Source organism: Oncorhynchus clarkii, chromosome 4 (genome assembly GCF_045791955.1).
Source record: "Oncorhynchus clarkii lewisi isolate Uvic-CL-2024 chromosome 4, UVic_Ocla_1.0, whole genome shotgun sequence".
In the NCBI taxonomy this organism is placed as follows: domain Eukaryota; kingdom Metazoa; phylum Chordata; class Actinopteri; order Salmoniformes; family Salmonidae; genus Oncorhynchus; species Oncorhynchus clarkii.
The window spans coordinates 61,482,692-61,502,733 of NC_092150.1; the positions used below are offsets into that span (position 1 = coordinate 61,482,692).

At 42.9% G+C, this 20,042-nt stretch overlaps 2 protein-coding genes across 2 annotated transcripts in view; both read right to left on the minus strand.

Annotated features, from left to right (window-relative positions):
- Window positions 1-13,683, minus strand: part of LOC139407044 (dermatan-sulfate epimerase-like) — a 29,031-nt gene extending 15,348 nt beyond the window's left edge. The window contains exons 1-3 of the mRNA XM_071150348.1: window positions 13,419-13,683; window positions 10,731-11,205; window positions 804-1,057 (exon numbers count right to left, since the gene is read on the minus strand). Coding sequence (XP_071006449.1) covers window positions 804-1,057; window positions 10,731-11,161 — 685 coding nt within the window. The 5' untranslated portion in view covers window positions 11,162-11,205; window positions 13,419-13,683. The remainder of the gene's footprint in view (window positions 1-803; window positions 1,058-10,730; window positions 11,206-13,418) is intronic.
- A 149-nt stretch (window positions 13,684-13,832) lies between these two features.
- LOC139407046 (5'-nucleotidase domain-containing protein 1-like) overlaps window positions 13,833-20,042 on the minus strand; it is a 52,005-nt gene continuing 45,795 nt past the window's right edge. Inside the window, exons 10-12 of the mRNA XM_071150350.1 lie at window positions 19,032-19,205; window positions 16,580-16,748; window positions 13,833-15,754 (exon numbers count right to left, since the gene is read on the minus strand). Coding sequence (XP_071006451.1) covers window positions 15,639-15,754; window positions 16,580-16,748; window positions 19,032-19,205 — 459 coding nt within the window. The 3' untranslated portion in view covers window positions 13,833-15,638. The remainder of the gene's footprint in view (window positions 15,755-16,579; window positions 16,749-19,031; window positions 19,206-20,042) is intronic.

The following is a 20,042-nucleotide window of genomic DNA, read 5'->3' on the forward strand; positions in this document are numbered from 1 at the left end:
TGAAGGTAGGCCTTGAAATACATCCACAGGTACACCTCCAATTGAATCAGAAGCCTCTAAAGCCATGACATAATTTTCTGGAATGTTCCAAGCTGTTTAAAGGTACAATCAACTTAGTGTATGTAAACTTCTGACCCATTGGAATTGTGATACAATGAATTATAAGTGAAATAATATGTCTGTAAACAATTGTTGGAAAAATAACTTGGGTCATGCACAAAGTAGATGTCCTAACCGACTTGCCAAGACAATAGTTTGTTAACAAGAAATTTGTGGTGGTTGAAAAACGAGTTTTAATGACTCCAACCTAAGTGAAGTGGGAAGTAAACTTCCCACTTCAAATGTATATTTGTTATGTACTTATTATTTAACTAGGCAAGTCCATTAAGAACAAATTCTTATTTTCATTGACACCCTTAACAGTGACGTCCTTAACTGCCTGTTCAGGGGCAGAACGACAGATTTGTACCTTGTCAGCTCAGGGATTTGAACTTGCAACCTTCCGGTTACTAGTCCAACGCTCTTACCACTAGGCTACCTTGCCACCCATATCTAGGCTACAGAGTAAATACTAAAGGAACCATCTGAAATCTGATAATGCAGTAATCATGGTGTTTCTCTGTGTTTCTCTGCCCGCCCGCACACACGCACGCACCTGCACACACACACACGCACGCACGCACGCACGCACGCACGCACGCACACACACACACACACACACACACACACACACACACACACACACACACACACACACACACACACACACACACACACACAGTGCATGAATCAGTGGTACTCACCCTGGGTCATGTAAACCAGGCTGCCGGTGAGGAGAGCCACACAGTTGGTGGGCTGGTGGTTGTGCAGGTACTGGAAGCCCCAGCCGCGGATGTAGGACTTCTCATACATGTAGCGTGTAGCGTTGCCGATCACCTGCAGGAAGCGCTCCTGCTGCACCTTGCTCAGGTACTCATACAGGAAATCATACGCTGTGGCGAAGCCAACCAGAGAGTGGGCTAGAGGAACCTCATCCCAGGGAGCATCCTTTACCAACCTGCAAGACACAGAGAAAAGGATAGATAAGTATAGTCATATGTAAGAAATACATGTTCAAGACTTAACCCTGTGAGACACACGGTTGTAAAATTGCAACGCTGCCTGTTCAGTGCTATTTCTAGGCATAAGTGACAGTAGGCCCCCCCCCCCAAAAAAAAGGGGGGCGAGTCAGTCAGGATCTCAACCTACTGTTATATAAAGTAGTAGTAGAATACAAAAGGTGTAATTTGGTTATGCATCAGCAGTTTTCCTCTTGTTACTCACTCAATTAGCCCATGTCAGCTCAAAATTAAATAGATTTCTAGGTTCGTTAGTCTAGCCAGCTATCTAAACCTTTTATGAAGCTGGTTGAGAGAATGCCAAGAGTGTGCAAAGCTGTCATCAAGGCAAAGGGTTTTCAAAAAGATTTGAAGAATCTAAAATTGAAAATATATTTACATTTCTTAACACTTTTTTGCTTACTACTTGATTCCATATGTGTTATTTCATAGTTTTGATGTCTTCACTATTATTCTACAATGTAGAAATAATAAAGAAAAACCCTTGAATGAGTAGGTAGGTGTGTCCAAACCTTTGACTGGTACTGTATGTGTGGTTAATGTGTGGTTTATGAGGTCAGAATACTGCAATTTAGGACCATCAATTTCAACATAGAGAAGTAATTAATCCAGAAAGGACAACTACATATTGCTAAAAGTAAGTTATATAGTCTGCATACATAGAAAACCCACAAAATAGTTGATCCATTCAAATATATACACTACCGTTCAAAAGTTTGGGGTCACTTAGAAATGTCCTTGTTTTTGAAAGAATAGCACATTTTTTGTCCATTAAAATAACATTAAATTGATCAGAAATATCAGTATAGACATGGTTAATGTTGTAAATAGCTATTGTAGCTGGAAACGGCAGATTTTTTAATGGAATATCTACAGATCACTCCTGTGTTCCAATGGCACGTTGTGTTAGCTAATCCAAGTTTATAATTTTAAAAGGCTAATTGATCATTAGAAAACCATTTTGCAATTATGTTAGCACAGCAAAACACTGTTGTTCTGATTAAAGAAGCAATGAAATTGGCCTGCTTTAGACTAGTTGAGTATCTGGAGCATAAACATTTGTGGGTTTGATTACAGGGTGAAAATGGCCAGAAACAAAGCACTTTCTTCTGAAACTCATCAGTCTATTATTCTTCTGAGAAATGAAGGCTAATCCATGTGAGAAATTGCCAAGAAACTGAAGATCTCGTACAACATTGTGTACTACTCCCTTCACAGAACAGCGCAAGTATTAGCCGATGCGAAATGGCTAGCTAGTTATCGGTGGTGCGCGCTGGTAGCGTTTCAATCGGTGACGTCACTCGCTCTGAGACCTTGAAGTAGTGGTTCCCCTTGCTCTGCAAGGACCGTGGCTTTTGTGGAGCGATGGGTAACGATGCTTCGAGGGTGACTGTTGATGTGTGCAGAGCGTCTCTTGTTCACGCCCAGGTCGGGGCGAGGGGACGGACGTAAAGTCTATACTGTTACGCAAACTGGCTCTAACCAGAACAGAAAGAGGAGTGTGAGGCCCCGGTGCACAACTGAGCAAGAGAACAAGTACATTAGAGTGTCTAATTTGAGAAACAGATGCCTCACAAGTCCTCAACTTGGCAGCTTCATTAAATAGTACCCGCAACACCCGTCTCAACTTCAACAGCGAAGAGGCGACTCTGGGATGCTGGCCTTGCAAAGAAAGGCAGAGTTGCAAAGAAAATGCCAAATCTCAGACTGGCCAATAAAAAGAAAAGATTAAGTTGGGCAAAAGAACATAGACACTGGACAGAGGAACCTCTTCACTGTTGATGTTGAGACGTGTTTTACTGGTACTATTTAATGAAGCTGCCATTTGAGGACATGTGAGGCATCTGTTTTCAGCTAGAATAGTAATTTACAACATTAACAATGTCTACACTTTCTACAATGAGTACAGGTTAGTTGAGGTAATTTGTACATGTAGGTGGGGGTGAAGTGACTATGCATAGGTAACAAACAAACAGCGAGTAGCAGCAGTGTACAACAGGGGGGTGCCAATGTAAATTGTCCGGCAATTTTTATGAATTGTTCAGCAGTCTAATGGACTTGGGGGTAGAAGCTGTTGAGGAGCCTTTTGGTCCTAGACTTGGCGCTCAGGTACCGCTTGCCACACAGTAGCAGAGAAAACAGTCTATAACTTTGGTGACTGGTGTCTCTGATACATTTATGGGCTTTCTTCTGACACCGCCTATTATATTGGTCCTGGATGGCAGGAAGCTTGGCACCAGTGATGTACTGGGCCGTTCGCACTACCCTCTGTAGCGCCTTACGGTCAGATGACGAGCAGTTACCATACCAGGCGGTGATGCAACCGGTCAGGATGCTCTCGATGATGCAGCTGTAGAACCTTTTGAGGATCTGGGGGCACATGCCATATCTTTTTAGTCTCCTGAGGGGGAAAAGGTTTTGTCATGTCCTCTTCACGACTGTCTTGGTATATTTGGACCATGCTAGTTCGTTGGTGATGTGGACACCAAGGAACTTGAAACTGTCAAACCTTCTCCCCTACAGCCCCGTTGATGTTAATGGGGGCCTGTTCGGCCAGCCTTTTCCTGTAGTACACAATCAGCTTCCTTTGTCTTGCTCACATTGAGGGAGAGGTTGTTGTCCTGAAACCGCACTGCCAGTTCATTGACTTCCTCCCTATAGGCCGTCTCATCGTTGTCTGTGATAAGGTTTACCACTGTTGTGTCGTCAGCAAACTTAATGATGGTGTTGGAGTCGTGTTTGGCCACGCAGTCGTGGGTGAACAGGGAATACAGGAGGGGACTAAGTACACACCCCTGAGGGGCTCCAGTGTTAAGGATCAGCGTGGCAGACATGTTGTTGCCTACTCATACCACCTGGGGGCGGCCCGTCAGGAAGTCCAGGATCCAGTTGCAGAGGAAGGTGTTTAGTCCAAGAGTCTCTAGCTTAGTGATGAGCTTCGTGGGCACTATGTTGTTGAATGCTGAGCTGTAGTCAATGAACAGCATTCTCAATTAGGTGTTCCTTTTGTCCAGGTGAGAAAGGGTGGTGTGGAGTGCGATTGAGATTGTGTGATCTGTGGATCTGTTGGGGCGGTATGCGAATTGGAGTGGGTCTAAGGGATGCTGTTGATGTGAGCCATGACCAGCTTTTCAAAGCACTTCATAGGTACCGATGTGAGTGTCACGGGTCGGTAATCATTTAGGCAGGTTACCTTCACTTCCTTGGGCACAGGGACTATGGTGGTCTAATTGAAACATGTATTACAGACTAGGTCAGGGAGAGGTTGAAAATGTCAGTGAAGACACTTGACAGTTGGTCCGCGCATGCTTTGAGTACATGTCCTGGTAATCCGTCTGGCCGGATTTGTAAATGTTGACCTGTTTAAAGATTTTGTTCACATCGGCTACCAAGAGCGTTATCACACGGTCATCCAGAACAGCTGGTGCTCTCATGCATGCTCCAGTGTTGCTTGTCTCGAAGCGAACATAAAAGGCATTTAGCTCGTCTGGTAGGTTCGCGTCACTTGGCAGCTCGCGTCTGGGTTTCCCTTTGTAGTTTGTAATAGTTTTCAAGCCCTGCCACATCCGATGAGCATCAGAGCCGGTGTAGTAGGATTCAACCTCAATCCTGTATTGACGCTTTGCTTGTTTGATGGTTCGTCTGAGGGCATAGCGGGATTTCTTATAGGCGTCCGGATTAGTCTCCCGCTCCTTGAAAGCAGCAGCTCTAGCCTTTAGCTCGATGCGGATGTTGCCTGTAATCCATGGCTTCTGGTTGGGATATGTACATAGTCACTGTGGGGATGACGTCATTGATGCACTTATTGATGAAGCCGATGACTGAGGTGGTGTATTCCTCAATGCAATTGGAAGAATCCCGGAACATATTTCAGTCTGTGCTAGCAAAACAGTCTTGTAGTGTTGCATCCGCGTCATCTGACCACTTCCATATTGAGCGAGTCACTGGTACTTCCTGCTAGAGTTTTTGCTTGTAAGCAGGAATAAGGAGGATAGAATTGTGGTCAATTTTGCCAAATGGAGGGGAGAGGGAGAGCTTTGTATGCATCTCTGTGTGTGGAGTAAAGGTGGTCTAGGATTTTATTTTCCCTGGTTGCACATGTGACATGCTGGTAAAAATGTGGTAAAACTGATTTAAGTGTGCCTGCATTAAAGTCTTTGCTTATGGCCTTATAGAATTGGTTGAGAGCGGTCTTAGTACCAGCTTTGCTTTATGGTGGTAAATAGACGGGTACGAATAATACAGATGAGAACCCTCTTGGTAGATAGTGTGGTCGACAATTTATCATAAGGTCCTCTACCTCAGGGGAGCAATACCTTGAGACTTCTTTAATATTAGACATTGCGCACCAGCTGTTATTGACAAAAAGACACACACCCCCACCCCTCATCTTACCAGAGGTAGTGTCTCTGTTCTGCCGGTGCATGGAAAATCCAGCCAGCTCTATATTGTCTATATTCAGCCACATTTCGGTGAAACACAAGACTTTACAGTTTTTAATGTCCTGTTGGAAGGATAATCTTAATAGTAGGTCATCAATTTTAGTTTCTAAAGATTGCACGTTAGCAAGGAGAATGGAAGGCATTGGGAGTTTACTCGCTCGCCTCCGGCTTCTCAGAAGGATCCCTGATCTGCGTCCCCTTTTCCGGTGTCTTTTTTTCACGCAAAAGGCGTGGATCTGGGCCTGTCCAGTGAAAGCAGGATATCCTTCTCATCGGACTCATTAAAGGAAAAACTTTATTCCAGTCCTCGTGAGTAATCGCTTTTCTGTTCAGAAGTTATTTTCGGTCATAAGAGACGGTAGCAGCAACTTTATGTACACAATAAGTTAAAAAAGAAGTTACACAAAACACACAAAAAATAACAAAATTGCATAATTGGTTGGGAGAATGTAAAACGTCAGCCATGTTCTTCGGCACCATACTTATCATCCCTAAAGCCAACACCTCATTTGGCCGCCTTTCGTTCCAGTTCTCTGCTGCCTGTGACTGGAACGAATTGCAAAAATCGCTGAAGTTGGAGACTTTTATCTCCCTCACCAACTTCAAACATCTGCTATCTGAGCAGCTAACCGATCGCTGCAGCTGTACATAGTCTCTCGGTAAATAGCCCACCCAATTTTACCTACCTCATCCCCTAACTGTTTATATTTATTTACTTTTCTGCTCTTTTGCACACCAATATCTCTACCTGTACATGACCATCTGATCATTTATCACTCCAGTGTTAATCTGCAAAATTGTAATTATTCGCCTACCTCCTCATGCCTTTTGCACACAATGTATATAGACTCTCTTTTTTTTCTACTGTGTTATTGACTTGTTAATTGTTTACTCCATGTGTAACTCTGTGTTGTCTGTTCACACTGCTATGCTTTATCTTGGCCAGGTCGCAGTTGCAAATGAGAACTTGTTCTCAACTAGCCTACCTGGTTAAATAAAGGTGAAATAAATCAAATAAAATAAATAGATCAAGTTGATCAATTTAGCTATTTCAGACAAAATATGACAATTTCAGATGTACACTACATGACCAAACATGATCATGGAGGCTATAACAGCCTCCACTCTTCCGGGAAGGCTTTTCACTAGATGTTGGAACATTGCTGCCGGGACATGCTTCCATTCAGCCACAAAAGCATTAGTGATATCGGGCACTGATGTTGGGCGATTAGGCCTATCTCGAAGTCGGCGTTCCAATTCATCCCAAAGGTGTTTGATGGGGTTGAGATCAGGGCTCTGTGCAGGCCAGTCAAGTTCTTCCAAACCGATCTTAACAACATTTCTGTATGTACCTCACTTTGTGCACGGGGCATTGTCATGCTGAAACAGGAAAGGGCCTTCCTCAAACTGTTGCTTCGAAGTTGGAAGCACAGAATCGTCTAGAATGTTAAGATTTCCCTTCACTGGAACTAAGGGGCCTAGCCCGAAACATGAAAAACAGCCCCAGACCATTATTCCTCCTCCACCAAACTTTACAGTTGGGACTATGCATTCAGGCAGGTAGCTTTCTCCTAGCATCTGACAAACCAAGATTTGTCCGTTGGACTGCCAGATAGTGAAGCGTGTTTCACCACTCCAGAGAACGCGTTTTCACTGCTCCAGTGTCCAATGGGGGAGAGCTTTACACCATTCCAGCCGACACTTTGCATTGCACATGGTGAACTTAGGCTTGTGTGAGGCTGCCCGGCCATGGAAACCCATTTCATGAAGCTCCCGACGAACAGTTCTTGTGATGACGTTGCTTTCAGAGGTAGTTATGAACTTGGTAGTGAATTCTGCAACCGAGGACAGACAATTTCTATGCGCTACATGCTTCAGCACTCAACCGTCCCGCTCTGTGAGCTTGTGGGGCCTGCCACTTCGCGTTTGAGCCGTTGTTGCTCCTAGATGTTTCTACTTCACAATAACAGCACTTACAGTTGACCAGGGCAGCTCTAACAGGGCATACATTTGACGAACTGATTTGTTGGAAAGGTGTCATCCTATGACGGTGTCATGTTGAAAATCACTGAGCTCTTCAGTAAAGCCATTCTACAGTCAATGTTTGTCTATGGAGATTGCATGGCTACGTGCTCAATTTTATACACAACTGGTGTGGCTGAAATAGCCGAATCCACTAATTTGAAGGGGTGTCCACTTGCTTCTGTATATATAGTTTATATACCATAAGACAATATTTTCCATCCCATCAATGCTTTTGATCAATATTTATGTGATTTTTATAGAATTTCTAAATGTTCTTACAACAAAATGTTCCTACCATTGAAGCTCAATGGTGTTTCTTTGCAACGTTTCCATAAAATTGTTCTACAAACTTGAAATAAAACTAACAGATTATTTTCATAATCAGAGGCCGATTAGAAGTATTTCTGAACGGTAAATACATGTTTTTCCTCGTTTGGATCTATGCTTGGGTCTCACAAGGTTAATACACAAGAAAACAGTAATATCACGAAGTAGTATCCTTACAAATAGTCTTGAATTGTTTGAAATTCCCTTTTCACACTAGCCCAAGCAAGGCTGCAAAAACAGAAAGGGTAGTATATATTCTGGAAAGTGAAATGTCATTAAAAGCATAGAGTTAAACTAATCCTTCTCAGGCTATTTGCATAATTTGTCCAAGCTTTTAATCAGCTACTAAATAGCTTTTTGTTCTCTTTACAAAAGAACATGCAAAACAGCATTTTCACACATGCTTTAAAGTCCAACTCCAACATATCCTGCCTTTTAAAGTGCTGTTTAAAGTGCACTATGTGCTATTTGTAAAGTAGCTGGCACCTCAGAATGCTGACTGACTTATATTTCTAAGAGGTACTAATTGTTAAATTGGCAAAATAGTCCATGCCCATGCATTAATCTCATATACCACCTGCTAAGAGGTGTTCTTTAAAAGCTCTTTCTGTGTAATTATAGTCAAATTGACTTCAGATGTGGCAATAAAAAATAAATCCAAAAAGCAACCTGTATTTTGAGCAGTTGCTATTAAAGTGCGTGCCATGTAATTACATTTTCAGCTCCCTCTTGACAATCGTTCCTCTCAGAACATCTAAAAGACAAAGACATGAAATCCATTCCACTCATCACATGGACCCATAAACTTTACTCAGTGCCAAATATCAAAACAGCTGCCTGCTTTTCTTTTAAATGCGTCTCTAATATTCATAAATACCAAAGATATGCCGCCACCCTCTGGCAGCATTTCTTCCATTTGATTTAGCTAATACATTATTTCCATCTGTCAACGACCCGAGGAAGTTCATTGGGAATAAATGTTCCTTCTACATGGGTTTAAATTAAATTGAATAAAAAGGAATTTCAACTTTATTCATCAAGAAAGGAGTTTACATTATGTTTCATTACAGTCTTTGGTTCACCAACCAAGTTTAATGCACTGTATAAGTAGTTAGAATGAGTGAAGTGATTCTATGTCACCACTGTACTGTATATTACATTACGCCAAAGCACACAAGACGTCTCTTCTGTGTGTTTACACATGAACTGCCTTAAAAACCGAACCAGGGAACCAGTGCGCCACAAGCTGGAGTTGGAATATGGAATATGGCTCTCCTCAACAAGTTGTTGGAGACATAATTGAAGGTCACAGATACCACAGTTGACTGATTCCTGGAGCCACTTTTAAGGATCCCTGAGAGATTCCAAAGCCCTAGTAAATGTGCGGTTGAGGAGAGAACTCACATTGTGTGTAGTTAAAATGTGAAAACGTCCTTGTGGGTTTTCATTTCTCAACATGTGGCACAGACTTCCATTTTGTGAGAAGTTTCACAAATTTGAACTAATGGTAAACTGTGCATGTACCAATGAACACTGACCCTAAAGAAAACATTTTTCTCTGAACTAGGTTGGCTAGACACAGCAGCTGATGGCTAAATAGAGGATTAAAACAACGGAGCTGAGGTAATGCTTGTTTCTGAAAAGGAATGAGAGAAAGGTGACACTTGAAAAGGGAAGCCCCCTGACCACGAGGCTGATAGCAGAGACCAGACGTCCTGAGAACGCAGGCAACATTACTAAATAGTCAGCGACAGTGAAACGCCTTGCCCGATATATCAGAGACCCCTCCTTAACACTGAATTCCTTGGCTTGGGACGTGCAGAGAAAGCTTGCTATAATGCACTTTCCTAACTGCACTGCAAGGGGAAAAAAATGAAACCACTGAAGTTTCACAACCCTCACAGGCGGTCAGGGGTCTTCTGAAGTACAGTACTGTAAGGGTTGGCTAAATATACAGCAACAACATGCAGTCTCATTGCTGGCCTCTTCTTAGCTTATTATTCTTATGCAACAGAAAGCGAAGAAGTCTGCAAGATAGTACAGCCTAGTACTGTACAATGAAAATGAAACATAACATTATCCAGACTACCTAAGCTATTCCCCTCTGAGTCTATAGACTGGGAGAGTCATTCGCCCATCCCTTAGGTTGGGGCTGAACAATGTGAGATGCAGATGAGATTTCCCATGTAACCCCTCTGAGAACCCAGGTAAAATGTGTTTCTTAGCCTCTCACCACCACCTGAACCCTAGTCCACCCATCCCACTGCACCAGGCCATTCAGCTCAACATCTGAACATTTCATTTCCTTTGAACGGGAGCATGTTAAGCAATAAATTCATACAGCTGCTAAACACATTTCCTGGACCACAGGGCATCTCTTCCACAGGTCTGGCCGGCCACAGTGAAAACTGAACAGAGATACTATGGAGGGGGATTGAGTCAGTTAAAGGTCCTCTGGAGAGGAGGAGGATTTGGCATTTATCCCCAGTGGTCACATGGTGATAGGAAGGAGAAATACAGATAGCAGGCAGCATCTGTACCTTCTCCAAAAAGACCAGTATTGTTCACATAATGAGAAAAATGTGTGGGAGTTTTTCTTACCGCTAAGGGTAGGCTAAGCGATTTTCTGCAATTGAGAAGTGGGCAATTCACTTATGGGTTGAATTTGAGTAGCTACACAGTAACTATTTCCACAGGGGCATATCTGATTGTATCTCTTATTTCATGTCCCTATAGGTTAGGGATGCTATTCACAGACAATTGATTGCAACTGAAAATTCACACAAAAATAAGGGAAAAACAAAGATAGAAAATATACCAACTAGGCTGAGCTGCCATCCTCTCCATGTAATCCTTGGCCAGGTTGAGGGCCCCGGCCCTGTGTGGGTAGAGCAGACAGAACATAGACAACACTCCCAGGTTGTTTCCATACACCTCGTTCCAGCGGGCGCTGAACTCGGCCGGGCTCCAGGGGGGCAGGTACTCCTCAGGGTGCTCCAGCATGGCCTCCCCCGCCTCGCGGATCCTCGCGGCCATCTCCCGGTGTGTCCCAGCCGCCGCCGACTGCAATTCCTCCATCTCGCCCTGGCCGAAGTACAGCATGGGGTGTCCATCGTAGTTCCCTCCCATGAAGGGTATCCCTCCACTGGGGTCTATCGTCTCCTCCGCCACCCCCACCACCGGGGCCACCAGGGGCCACAGTAGACTTATGAAGAACACTGTGGGGGCCCCTCTGGTGTAGGTCCTCATCCTCACATCAGAGAGGGCGCAGTGGCATTTCCAACAGAGCTCAGCTGAGAAGGGAAGGAGAGGGAGAAGAAAATACTTTAAGAAAGCCAGACAGCCATATTCTCTCTCTCAACTCTCCCCAGCTTTTTCATATGAGGGCTACATTCCTTGAATAATTGGATACAGCTGTATTCCTGATCATTCTGGCTTTCCCCTAATGTTCTGACAAGTTTTGAAACGCTTCAAGTAGACTGTAGACTGTGACAACTGAAAGGGAAGCTCAGATCTCTGTTGTAAAAATGCAACTTATTTATATGAATAATCAAAATAGACCCACGCCCCCTTCCTCCTCCCCCATGTGTATCTTGAGAAGAGGTAGCTGTAATGTGTATAGTGTGCTATCATACCTCAGATTGATAGTGTATCCAGCTATTGGCGAGAGGTGTGTTCATCAGGGTAGATAATCCTTACATTTGTTTGGCGGTGTCTCAGGTGAATCTAGCCATGTACACCCACATAGTCAGAAAGATGGTCCTCAACACTCTAAAGGTCATAAAGGTCTCTGTGGTATTCTATTCGTCAGTTATAGTGGTTTGGCTTAACCAATGACTAACATCACCTGGTACATTTAACACTATGGTGGTGCAAGTCATCTCTTCTCAAGAATGTGGACATCCATTTCATTGCCTTACTCTTGGCACTTGCCTAGGGCAAAATCAAACGGTGGTGACTTTGAAGGTTGTCTAGAGAGTCTAGACTCTGGTCAGTCCTATTAGCGTGAGTTTGATCTGTCGTGTATTTTAATAAACAATTTAGTATTGCCTACTAAAAATGACACCAATGGGGACAAGGGAGCTAAATGTCCATTATTGTGCAGATGTTGCTTCACTTGACCAACTAGCTAGATATGACACCTGACCTCATAAACGGGCACATTCCAGTTTAAAGAGGCATCTGTAGTTTGAACAATAACAAAGGGGCCAACTTTGTAACAACTGAGGGATGGGGCTGGAGAAATACAACCATTCTCAAACTCATGGACAGAGATATAGAAACAAGGACTGACCATCCATGACATACAAACTATTTTTTTGAACCATTTTGAGGCTAACAGTATTTGTTTACATTTACATTGTTCACAAAGCGTAAAACAACTTAATTTGTGGGGTTCTGATGGGGTATGATAGTTGTACTGAGCTCATGGGAGATCTATACATTCTATCCTTCAATAATCAATGGGTACATTTCATTTAAATGTCTACAAATGGATGTAACAACTGCAGATTGCCCATTTAAAGACATAATCAGATAGTCTACCATTACTGCCTTAAAGACCATGAACCCTGGATGTGGAAGTGAAACCTATTCCTGCTATGTGTTTAGGGACATGGAGATTGAGCACTGATTGGTTTAGGGGAATAAAGGAAACCAGTAGAGGGGGACAGCTGTCCCTCTCCTGGACTGGATAAACCTTTGACTGCTTTGTTTTCTTTCAATTTACACAAAAATTACAAACTGATGGCACAAAATGGGCAAATCATTCTCAAATAGAGGTTTAGTTTTTAAAAGACCTGTGCCCTTGAAACTTGATACGACTATTTCAAATGACCACGTTGAAAAACAAATGACTATAGAATGTGTATTATGAAAACTATTCTATACTACTCCATCACTCGAAAGTAGGCCTAATACAAACCCTAAACTCAAGGGTTTACAGTGGCAACCACCAATTTACAGTAAAGTAGCTCCACATATTATATGTTCTACCTGGCTGCTCACACATCTCCTTACATTGGATAGTCTACATTCAGGTCGCCAGCGTCCTAACACATGTTTTAGTCATATAAAAAGACACCTTTGCCTAAGTGTCCGTTTTTTTTCCTCATATCAGTAGGCTAGTTTTCCTCAGGTCATGGGAAATAAAATGGTCATATTTTAATACGTATACACAACTCTGACAATATCCTACACTTGTACATATCGTATCTAATGTCCTTGTATGTGACTTTTGTCATCCGTTTCCCGAATGTCACAAGGACAAAAAAAATATTTAGTTCATTATTCCGTGTAAATATGTACATCTACTTACATAAATAGTACTTTTCTTATATGTAATTAGTGAATTATTATTCCAACATCGAAAAACGTTTAATAACACACGGCATTAACGTATAAATATGCGCAGATAGCACACTGGATCCGAAGTCTTTAAAAAAAAAAAAATCGATCGGTGGCTTGTTGTAAAGAAAGAACAATACACTGATTAAGATTAGCCTACCTGTCAAAACCCGTTGTTGTACAATTGTAGTCCAGATTTGACACTCCCCCTACAAATCATTTCTGTGTTATAAATGTAATCCCCGTGACATGCATCGATACGTTGATTCTTCAAGTAGTGAAACAAAGTATACCCTCTTTGCGCAAGGTTTTGGAGAGAAGAACGTCAGCAATTCTGCCGAATGAGGAGGGGCAGTAGAGGAAAGTGACTAAAGAAGTAGGAGAGAGACAGAAATGACTGATTTGTAGACACAAACAGCCAGGTAGTGAGAACATATGTGTAGAATTGAAAGTAGCCAAACAGTCTAAAACACATTTTGAAACAGTCGAATCCCATTTTGTAATGATCTGACGTCGACACATTTTCAGATGTTTTATTCGAACTTTCAAGAAAAGTCAAATCATCAGAAAAATGCAGTGTCTAACAAAATTGTATAACTTTATTTATTTCACAGACAGTACATCGAACACTATCCCTGCATCTCCTCTAGAACACTAAAATACCACTAATGAATTGAACATAAGGCAAATGAGCAAATAAGTTTCTAAATCAGATGGGGGGAAAAAGTAAATGGAATACAATCACCAACACTGCACTGCATTTAACACCAACACACATTTAAAACAGAAATAATCCAAAAACCAATTAAGGTCTGCTGTCCTCTCTAAAGTACTTCCTGTAAAAATACTTCTACAAGCAAGCAAATTAAGACTTGTTTCTTATTATTATAATACAACTAGTCTATATGCAGCTAACCAACACATGTAACCATTCAGAAGTCAATTAAAGCATATCTTCAAATTGGTACTGCATATGAAGCATAAGTATAACACATTTTTACACAGTAGTCACTCCAACCGCACTATAGTTTACTGTTGCACCAAAAGAATAACAGAGTACACAGAGCGTAATCTTTAAGCATCCAATATTACCGTTTAATTATTTTCTATTCTTTCAACAAAAAAGGTAACACTAAGGACTGATTGTGCAATTTCTTCAAGAACAATCCTCTTAAACACCTTCCACAAAATCAATACTGTTACGTTGCATAAATTATTGGCGACAGGCGCAGGAATACATAATAGGGGGTTTTAATACTTCACCCAAATTAAACAACATGCCATGAAAGGCACGGGGACGATGCCCAGAACAAATACAAAACACACTGGGATGCAACCCAAACAAAAGAACGAGGTAAGACCCGTAATAACAATGCACGGGACGAGACCCGTAATAACAATGCACGGGACGAGACCCGTAATAACAATGCACGGGACGAGACCCGTAATAACAATTGTACAAAACACGCAGCACGAAAGCCGAAACAACACAGGTACTCACAGGACCAACGGGCATGGTGACAATGGTGAACAGAGTATATACAATTACTAATAAGGGGAAATGGGAACCACGAGTGCGTATTTAGACAGTTCAGTGAAGCCTAGAAGGCCGGTGATGTAGAACTCCGGAACTGGTGCACGGAATGAGCAGCAGTACCGGGGAATCTGTGACAAACACAGGGGAAATGCTTTATTTTAAAGGACATCTTAAGTTACTGTCACTGAAATGCATACAGTGAAACAGAAAACCAAAATGGCTGTTTGTTATGTATTATACACACACACATCATACCAAGGATACTGGACATAATGAATTATTAGGAATTTCTCTCTGGAGACAACAGACAACACCGCTGTGACTGCAACGTTGCACTCCAGCTCCGATCATGTTTTTTGAGGTAACACACCAAAAAACTAAATGTAGGACAGTATTTACAGGGCTTAAAGTTTTTTTTTTGTACTCTGAAGAGTTATTAACTTACATTGAATGATGTACTTGTAGGGGGTTTAACTGGAACATCAATTACCTATCTAGCTACATTACAAAAGTGGTCTTCACATGAAACAATATGAATAATATGCTTTAAAATCAGCACTGTTTGCTGACACGCCCACACACATACAATTGGCAAGTCACATTTTTTCCACACACATGTACAATAATCCACGTACAGAACAACGTTCAAATGTAGCCAGGTTACTTGCAGAGAGAGATACTGTGCTTTCACATTCCCATGGTTTCTACCAATGTGAGCGTGATTTCCTGTGCCAGAGGGATCAATGGTGTGGTTCAGGTGTGGAACTACAGGCGAGATGGAGGCACATTCCTCCCCTTTAGGCTGAGGAGGGCGAGGGGGCGACTCTGGGGAGGAGGGACTCTTTAAGACGACTGACTCTGGAACTTTCTCAGCAGGGAATCTGGGGGTCTGGGGTAGTAGCCGGTGGTGCAGGGTTTGTTGGGACAGAACCTGGGGAACTTGTAGTTCAGAGGCAGATCTATGGAGGAGGACGAGAGATTAAACTAGTGAGAATTATGTCATACCAACCAGTTTTGCCTGCTTAGCTAGGACATGTAACCCTCAAAGTTTCCATTCTGCACACATCATCAACAATAGCTAGGAGTGGTCCATGACTACATTTTTTTCTCTCTCTGATTTCTGGAAATTGCGCAAAGCTCTGCCAAAGCAAACCGTCACGAAAAGGAACAAACTGTTTTAGAAAGCACTTAGGCAAACACTTTATTTGGATAGTCCATCTGTAGATGCTCAGTAACATTAAACTATCTATCTATCTACTAACCCTAACCCGTATCCTATCCCTAAACATAACCCCTTAACTTAACCATTATTCTAAACCTAACCTTAACAATAACTGTAACCTTAGTAAGCAGTTGCTTATCAACAGTCTATTCTACAGATGGTCATACTATCTGGACTATCCAAATAAAGTGTGACCAGCACTTCATAGCAAGAATAAGGAACAGGTAGTAGAGGATATATGGGGTCAAATTACTCTTTAAACTAGCAGAGCATGCCTCTCTCAAGACAAGAGGCGCTGCGGTCTAAGGCACTGCATCTCAGTGCTAGAGGCGTCACTACAGGCTGTATCACAACCGGCCGTGATTAGGAGTCCCATAGGGCGGCGCACAATTGGCCCAGGGTCGTCCCGGGTTCGGCTGGTGTAGGCCGTCATTGTAAAAAAGAATATGTTCTTAACTGACTTGCCTAGTTAAATAAAGGTTAAATAAATAAATACAGCAATTTGGTAGGTCATTACGCAACACAGAGTCAGTGGGCCCCCGTAGCCCTCTCCTCCCTGTACCTGCAATAGACTCCACACTGGGGATGGCCATGGTGCTGTATTTGTGGATGCTATGGCAGCACCAGGTGAGTTTCTGGCTCTCCTCGTCCCCTTCACCACTCTTGTGTGAGTCCACAAAGTAGGATCCCCACTGTTCTGATGGAGCAGAGGGCGCCTTCATGCCCTGGTCCTGAAAGCACATCATATGGGTTAAAGAGGGAGTGATTCACTGACCAGAAAGAGGTACGGGGCAGCAGATAGCCTAGCGTTTAAGAGCGTTTGGCCAGTAACAGAAAGGTTGTTGGTTCGAATCCCCGACTTGATTAGGTGAAAAATCTGCAGATGTGCCCTTGAGCAAGGCACTTAACCCTAATTGCTCCTGTAAGTTGCTCTGGATAAGAGCATCTGCTAAATGACAAAAACTGTAAATGTAAGTCCTCCTACTAGGGAGGAAACGTGTGGGTAATAATGGATCCACTTTTCAACATAAGAAGCAGTGTGGAGTTGGTCACTTTGCCAAGAGAAAACCTCTACCCTTCTTACTCATACTTATCAGTGCCATTTGTCTAACATGTTAATAACAGGATGTGGTTAACAAGCATGAACAGATAACAAATCAAAACAGAGGTGGCAGAAGAAATGTATACATCTAAATTAGTCAACTCGTCCAAATACTTCCTTAAAATGGGATTCAGTTCATCTGGGAGAAAGGTCAATGCTTCAAATGAAAATTGTTGCTACTTTTTCCCTCTCCTGGTGGAAAGTGTGATGAAGACGTTATTCTGAATGGTGAAGCTTTTTGACTCCCAATCAGACTTAGAGGCGGAGTTGCTCGCTGAGAAAAATGGTTTATGTTAAAAGTCATCAATAAGATTCGATGAATCCAGGGCATGGAAATATTCTGTCTCAAACTACTGCGCTAACTACTTCTCATTCTTCCCTAGTTATGGAGCTTTTCTACATGACACAGAACCTCATAATTCATCATTAATAACTGGCAAATTGATGCACAACAGTACATTGCCTATTCACGTGGAAAATTCCCACCAGATATTGAGAGCCAAAATGTAACCAAAAGGAATCTGGGGGAAACTGATGAGAAACATGTTGTTCCAGGCAGCTTTCTGAGACTGTCTAATGTGTTACATACACTTTGGCTGCAGTGGAGCTACAGCTCAGAGCTGACACACCACAGTGGAGAGAGAGAGAAACCTACTGGAGCTTCCAGGAGTCAGAGGATAACAAATTTCTCCTAAACGAGGCAAATGGGGAAATAGGTTTTAGTAAGGAAAAGTGAAGTGAAAAGAGGAAGTGGAGCGAGAGAGAAAGAGAAAAGAGAAGAGCGTGAGAAAGAGAGGTAGAGGTAGTGAGTCTAGGCCGAGACGATTTGTCCACCGACAAGGCCCTGTGCTCCGATCTGTCTTTAGAGTGCGTTCGTCAATACACTCTGGCTATCAACTCTTATTTCAGAGCATTCTCGTCTGAGTGTGCCAGAGCACAGAATAACTGACGAATTTACGAACGCGCATCACCCGTTGAATATGACCGGTGTCAGTAAACATTGGCCAAAAAATATATATAATTACATTTTTGCCAGCAGCACAGTTAGTCAGCAACGCTCTGGATAACATGAAATTAGCCGAACCAGCTCTGCTAGGGCGAGTAAAATGGTCAGAGTGAGGTGTTCTCTCATTTGTGTCTGGAAGTAACTAGCAAGCAAGACAACTTTAGCCAGTTAGCTTGGGTGCTTGACTGCCGTTGCGAGGACGGAACGCTCAGATCAACCCTACTCCTCGGCAGTGTCTCACGGGTGCTCTCTGAACTGATCTGAATTTACAAAACGGCCAATCTGGCAATGCTCAGAGCACATTCCGAGCGCACTCTGGCAATCCAGAGTAAATTTACGGACACACACTTAGTGGTGTCCTATCCAAACCAGGTGGTTCCTCTCATCGTTCCTGGCAACATATATGCTGACTCACCTAATTCCCTCTCAGGAAGCACTGACCCCTCTGGATATGGATAGACTATGGCCTGGTCAGTGAGGGAGAGGGCAGCACTGACGATATTACATAATAGTTGTAAGAATGTGTTTATAGTTTCCTTCCTAACAGTACGTCAACTGCCGTGAGCATTTACTTTGCCTACTTTCCTGTACTGACACTAGGCAGTAATACAGACTCATATAAACTTGTTTCAGCATGACCGCTTTTACAGATTTCGCCATTAGTTGTGGAACTGTAATTATACGAAACTGCCACGGAACACTTACAACACTGTAAGTCTTCTGACAGCGCTTACAAAATGAACAAGCCCATGTACCCACTCAGACACGACACGCGGGGTGGGTATATTGTGGCATTGAGCAAAGCAAAGCAAAGGGGCTGGGGGTTGGGAGGACATGTCTTTCAGGGAGCAAGGTAAAAAGGTGGGAGAGCGCTTTGAACGGAAACAGCTGCTTGTGTGAACTAACCTCAAACTTTCCCTTCTTGCCCCGAGGCTCCGCTTGGGCCTCGTTGGTCTTCGCTGCGTCGCACCTCGGGACGCCCTCTCCCTCCATTTCCTCCACGATCATCACCGTCTCCCACTTCCCGAACGTGCTAGCAGGGAACATGTCCGACCGCATGCTATCCCCAAAGTACACCACCTGTATAGGGTAGGAGACAGGATAGACAATGAATGAGGCCACATTCGCAGCTGCTCAGTAAATGAAGTTGACTTTTCTATGTTATAGTAATTACCCCCTCATCTGATTAGTAGAGTGCTGTAATAAAATAGCATTTTTCTTCTGGATTCGTTTCAAGGTAGCGCTCAGCAGTAGTCAAATTCAACAAATCCGACATGTGTCTTACTGCCCCTTAGGGCGAACTACACCAGACACGATGGGGCTACAAAAACCCATCACGTCTTCTTTGACCATCATTTCTGGTTTTGTACTCAAGAAAAACACGTTAAGACAGGCTTAGCTGAACAGCGTACCAAAACTGACTGGCAACCCATTTCCTTACTTTTGAAACCATTGAAATGCATAATAGTTGAATTCCTTGCAAACCCAGTGGAAACGAAGGGTTAAGAAGAGTGTCAGATTAGGGAACAACTAGAGGAAGAAAAAAACCAAGAATGCTGCCATAATGGAAACAGCTCTTTAGAGGAAATAGCTCCTTGAGTTTCAGCACATCACACAACTCTGACTTCTCAAGGGGTCCATTTAAGGAGAGAAGAAAGGTTATGACCCCAGGCCACTGGTGTCAGTGTTCTATAAGGATAATGAGAAAATCTTGGTACTAAAGACACACACTTAAAGAGTCCTTCACATAGCTCTCTGTGTGGAATGCAGAGTGGGGTGTGTGTGTTTTTTTTTGGGGGGGGGGGGGGGGGGGGGGGGGGGGTATAGATGAGGCATCCATAAAGAGGAGGGGGGTGAGGGAGGAGTGGAGGGTCTCTAATGAATTAATGTGGGCCGCAGTCCTCGCTCCGGAAACCC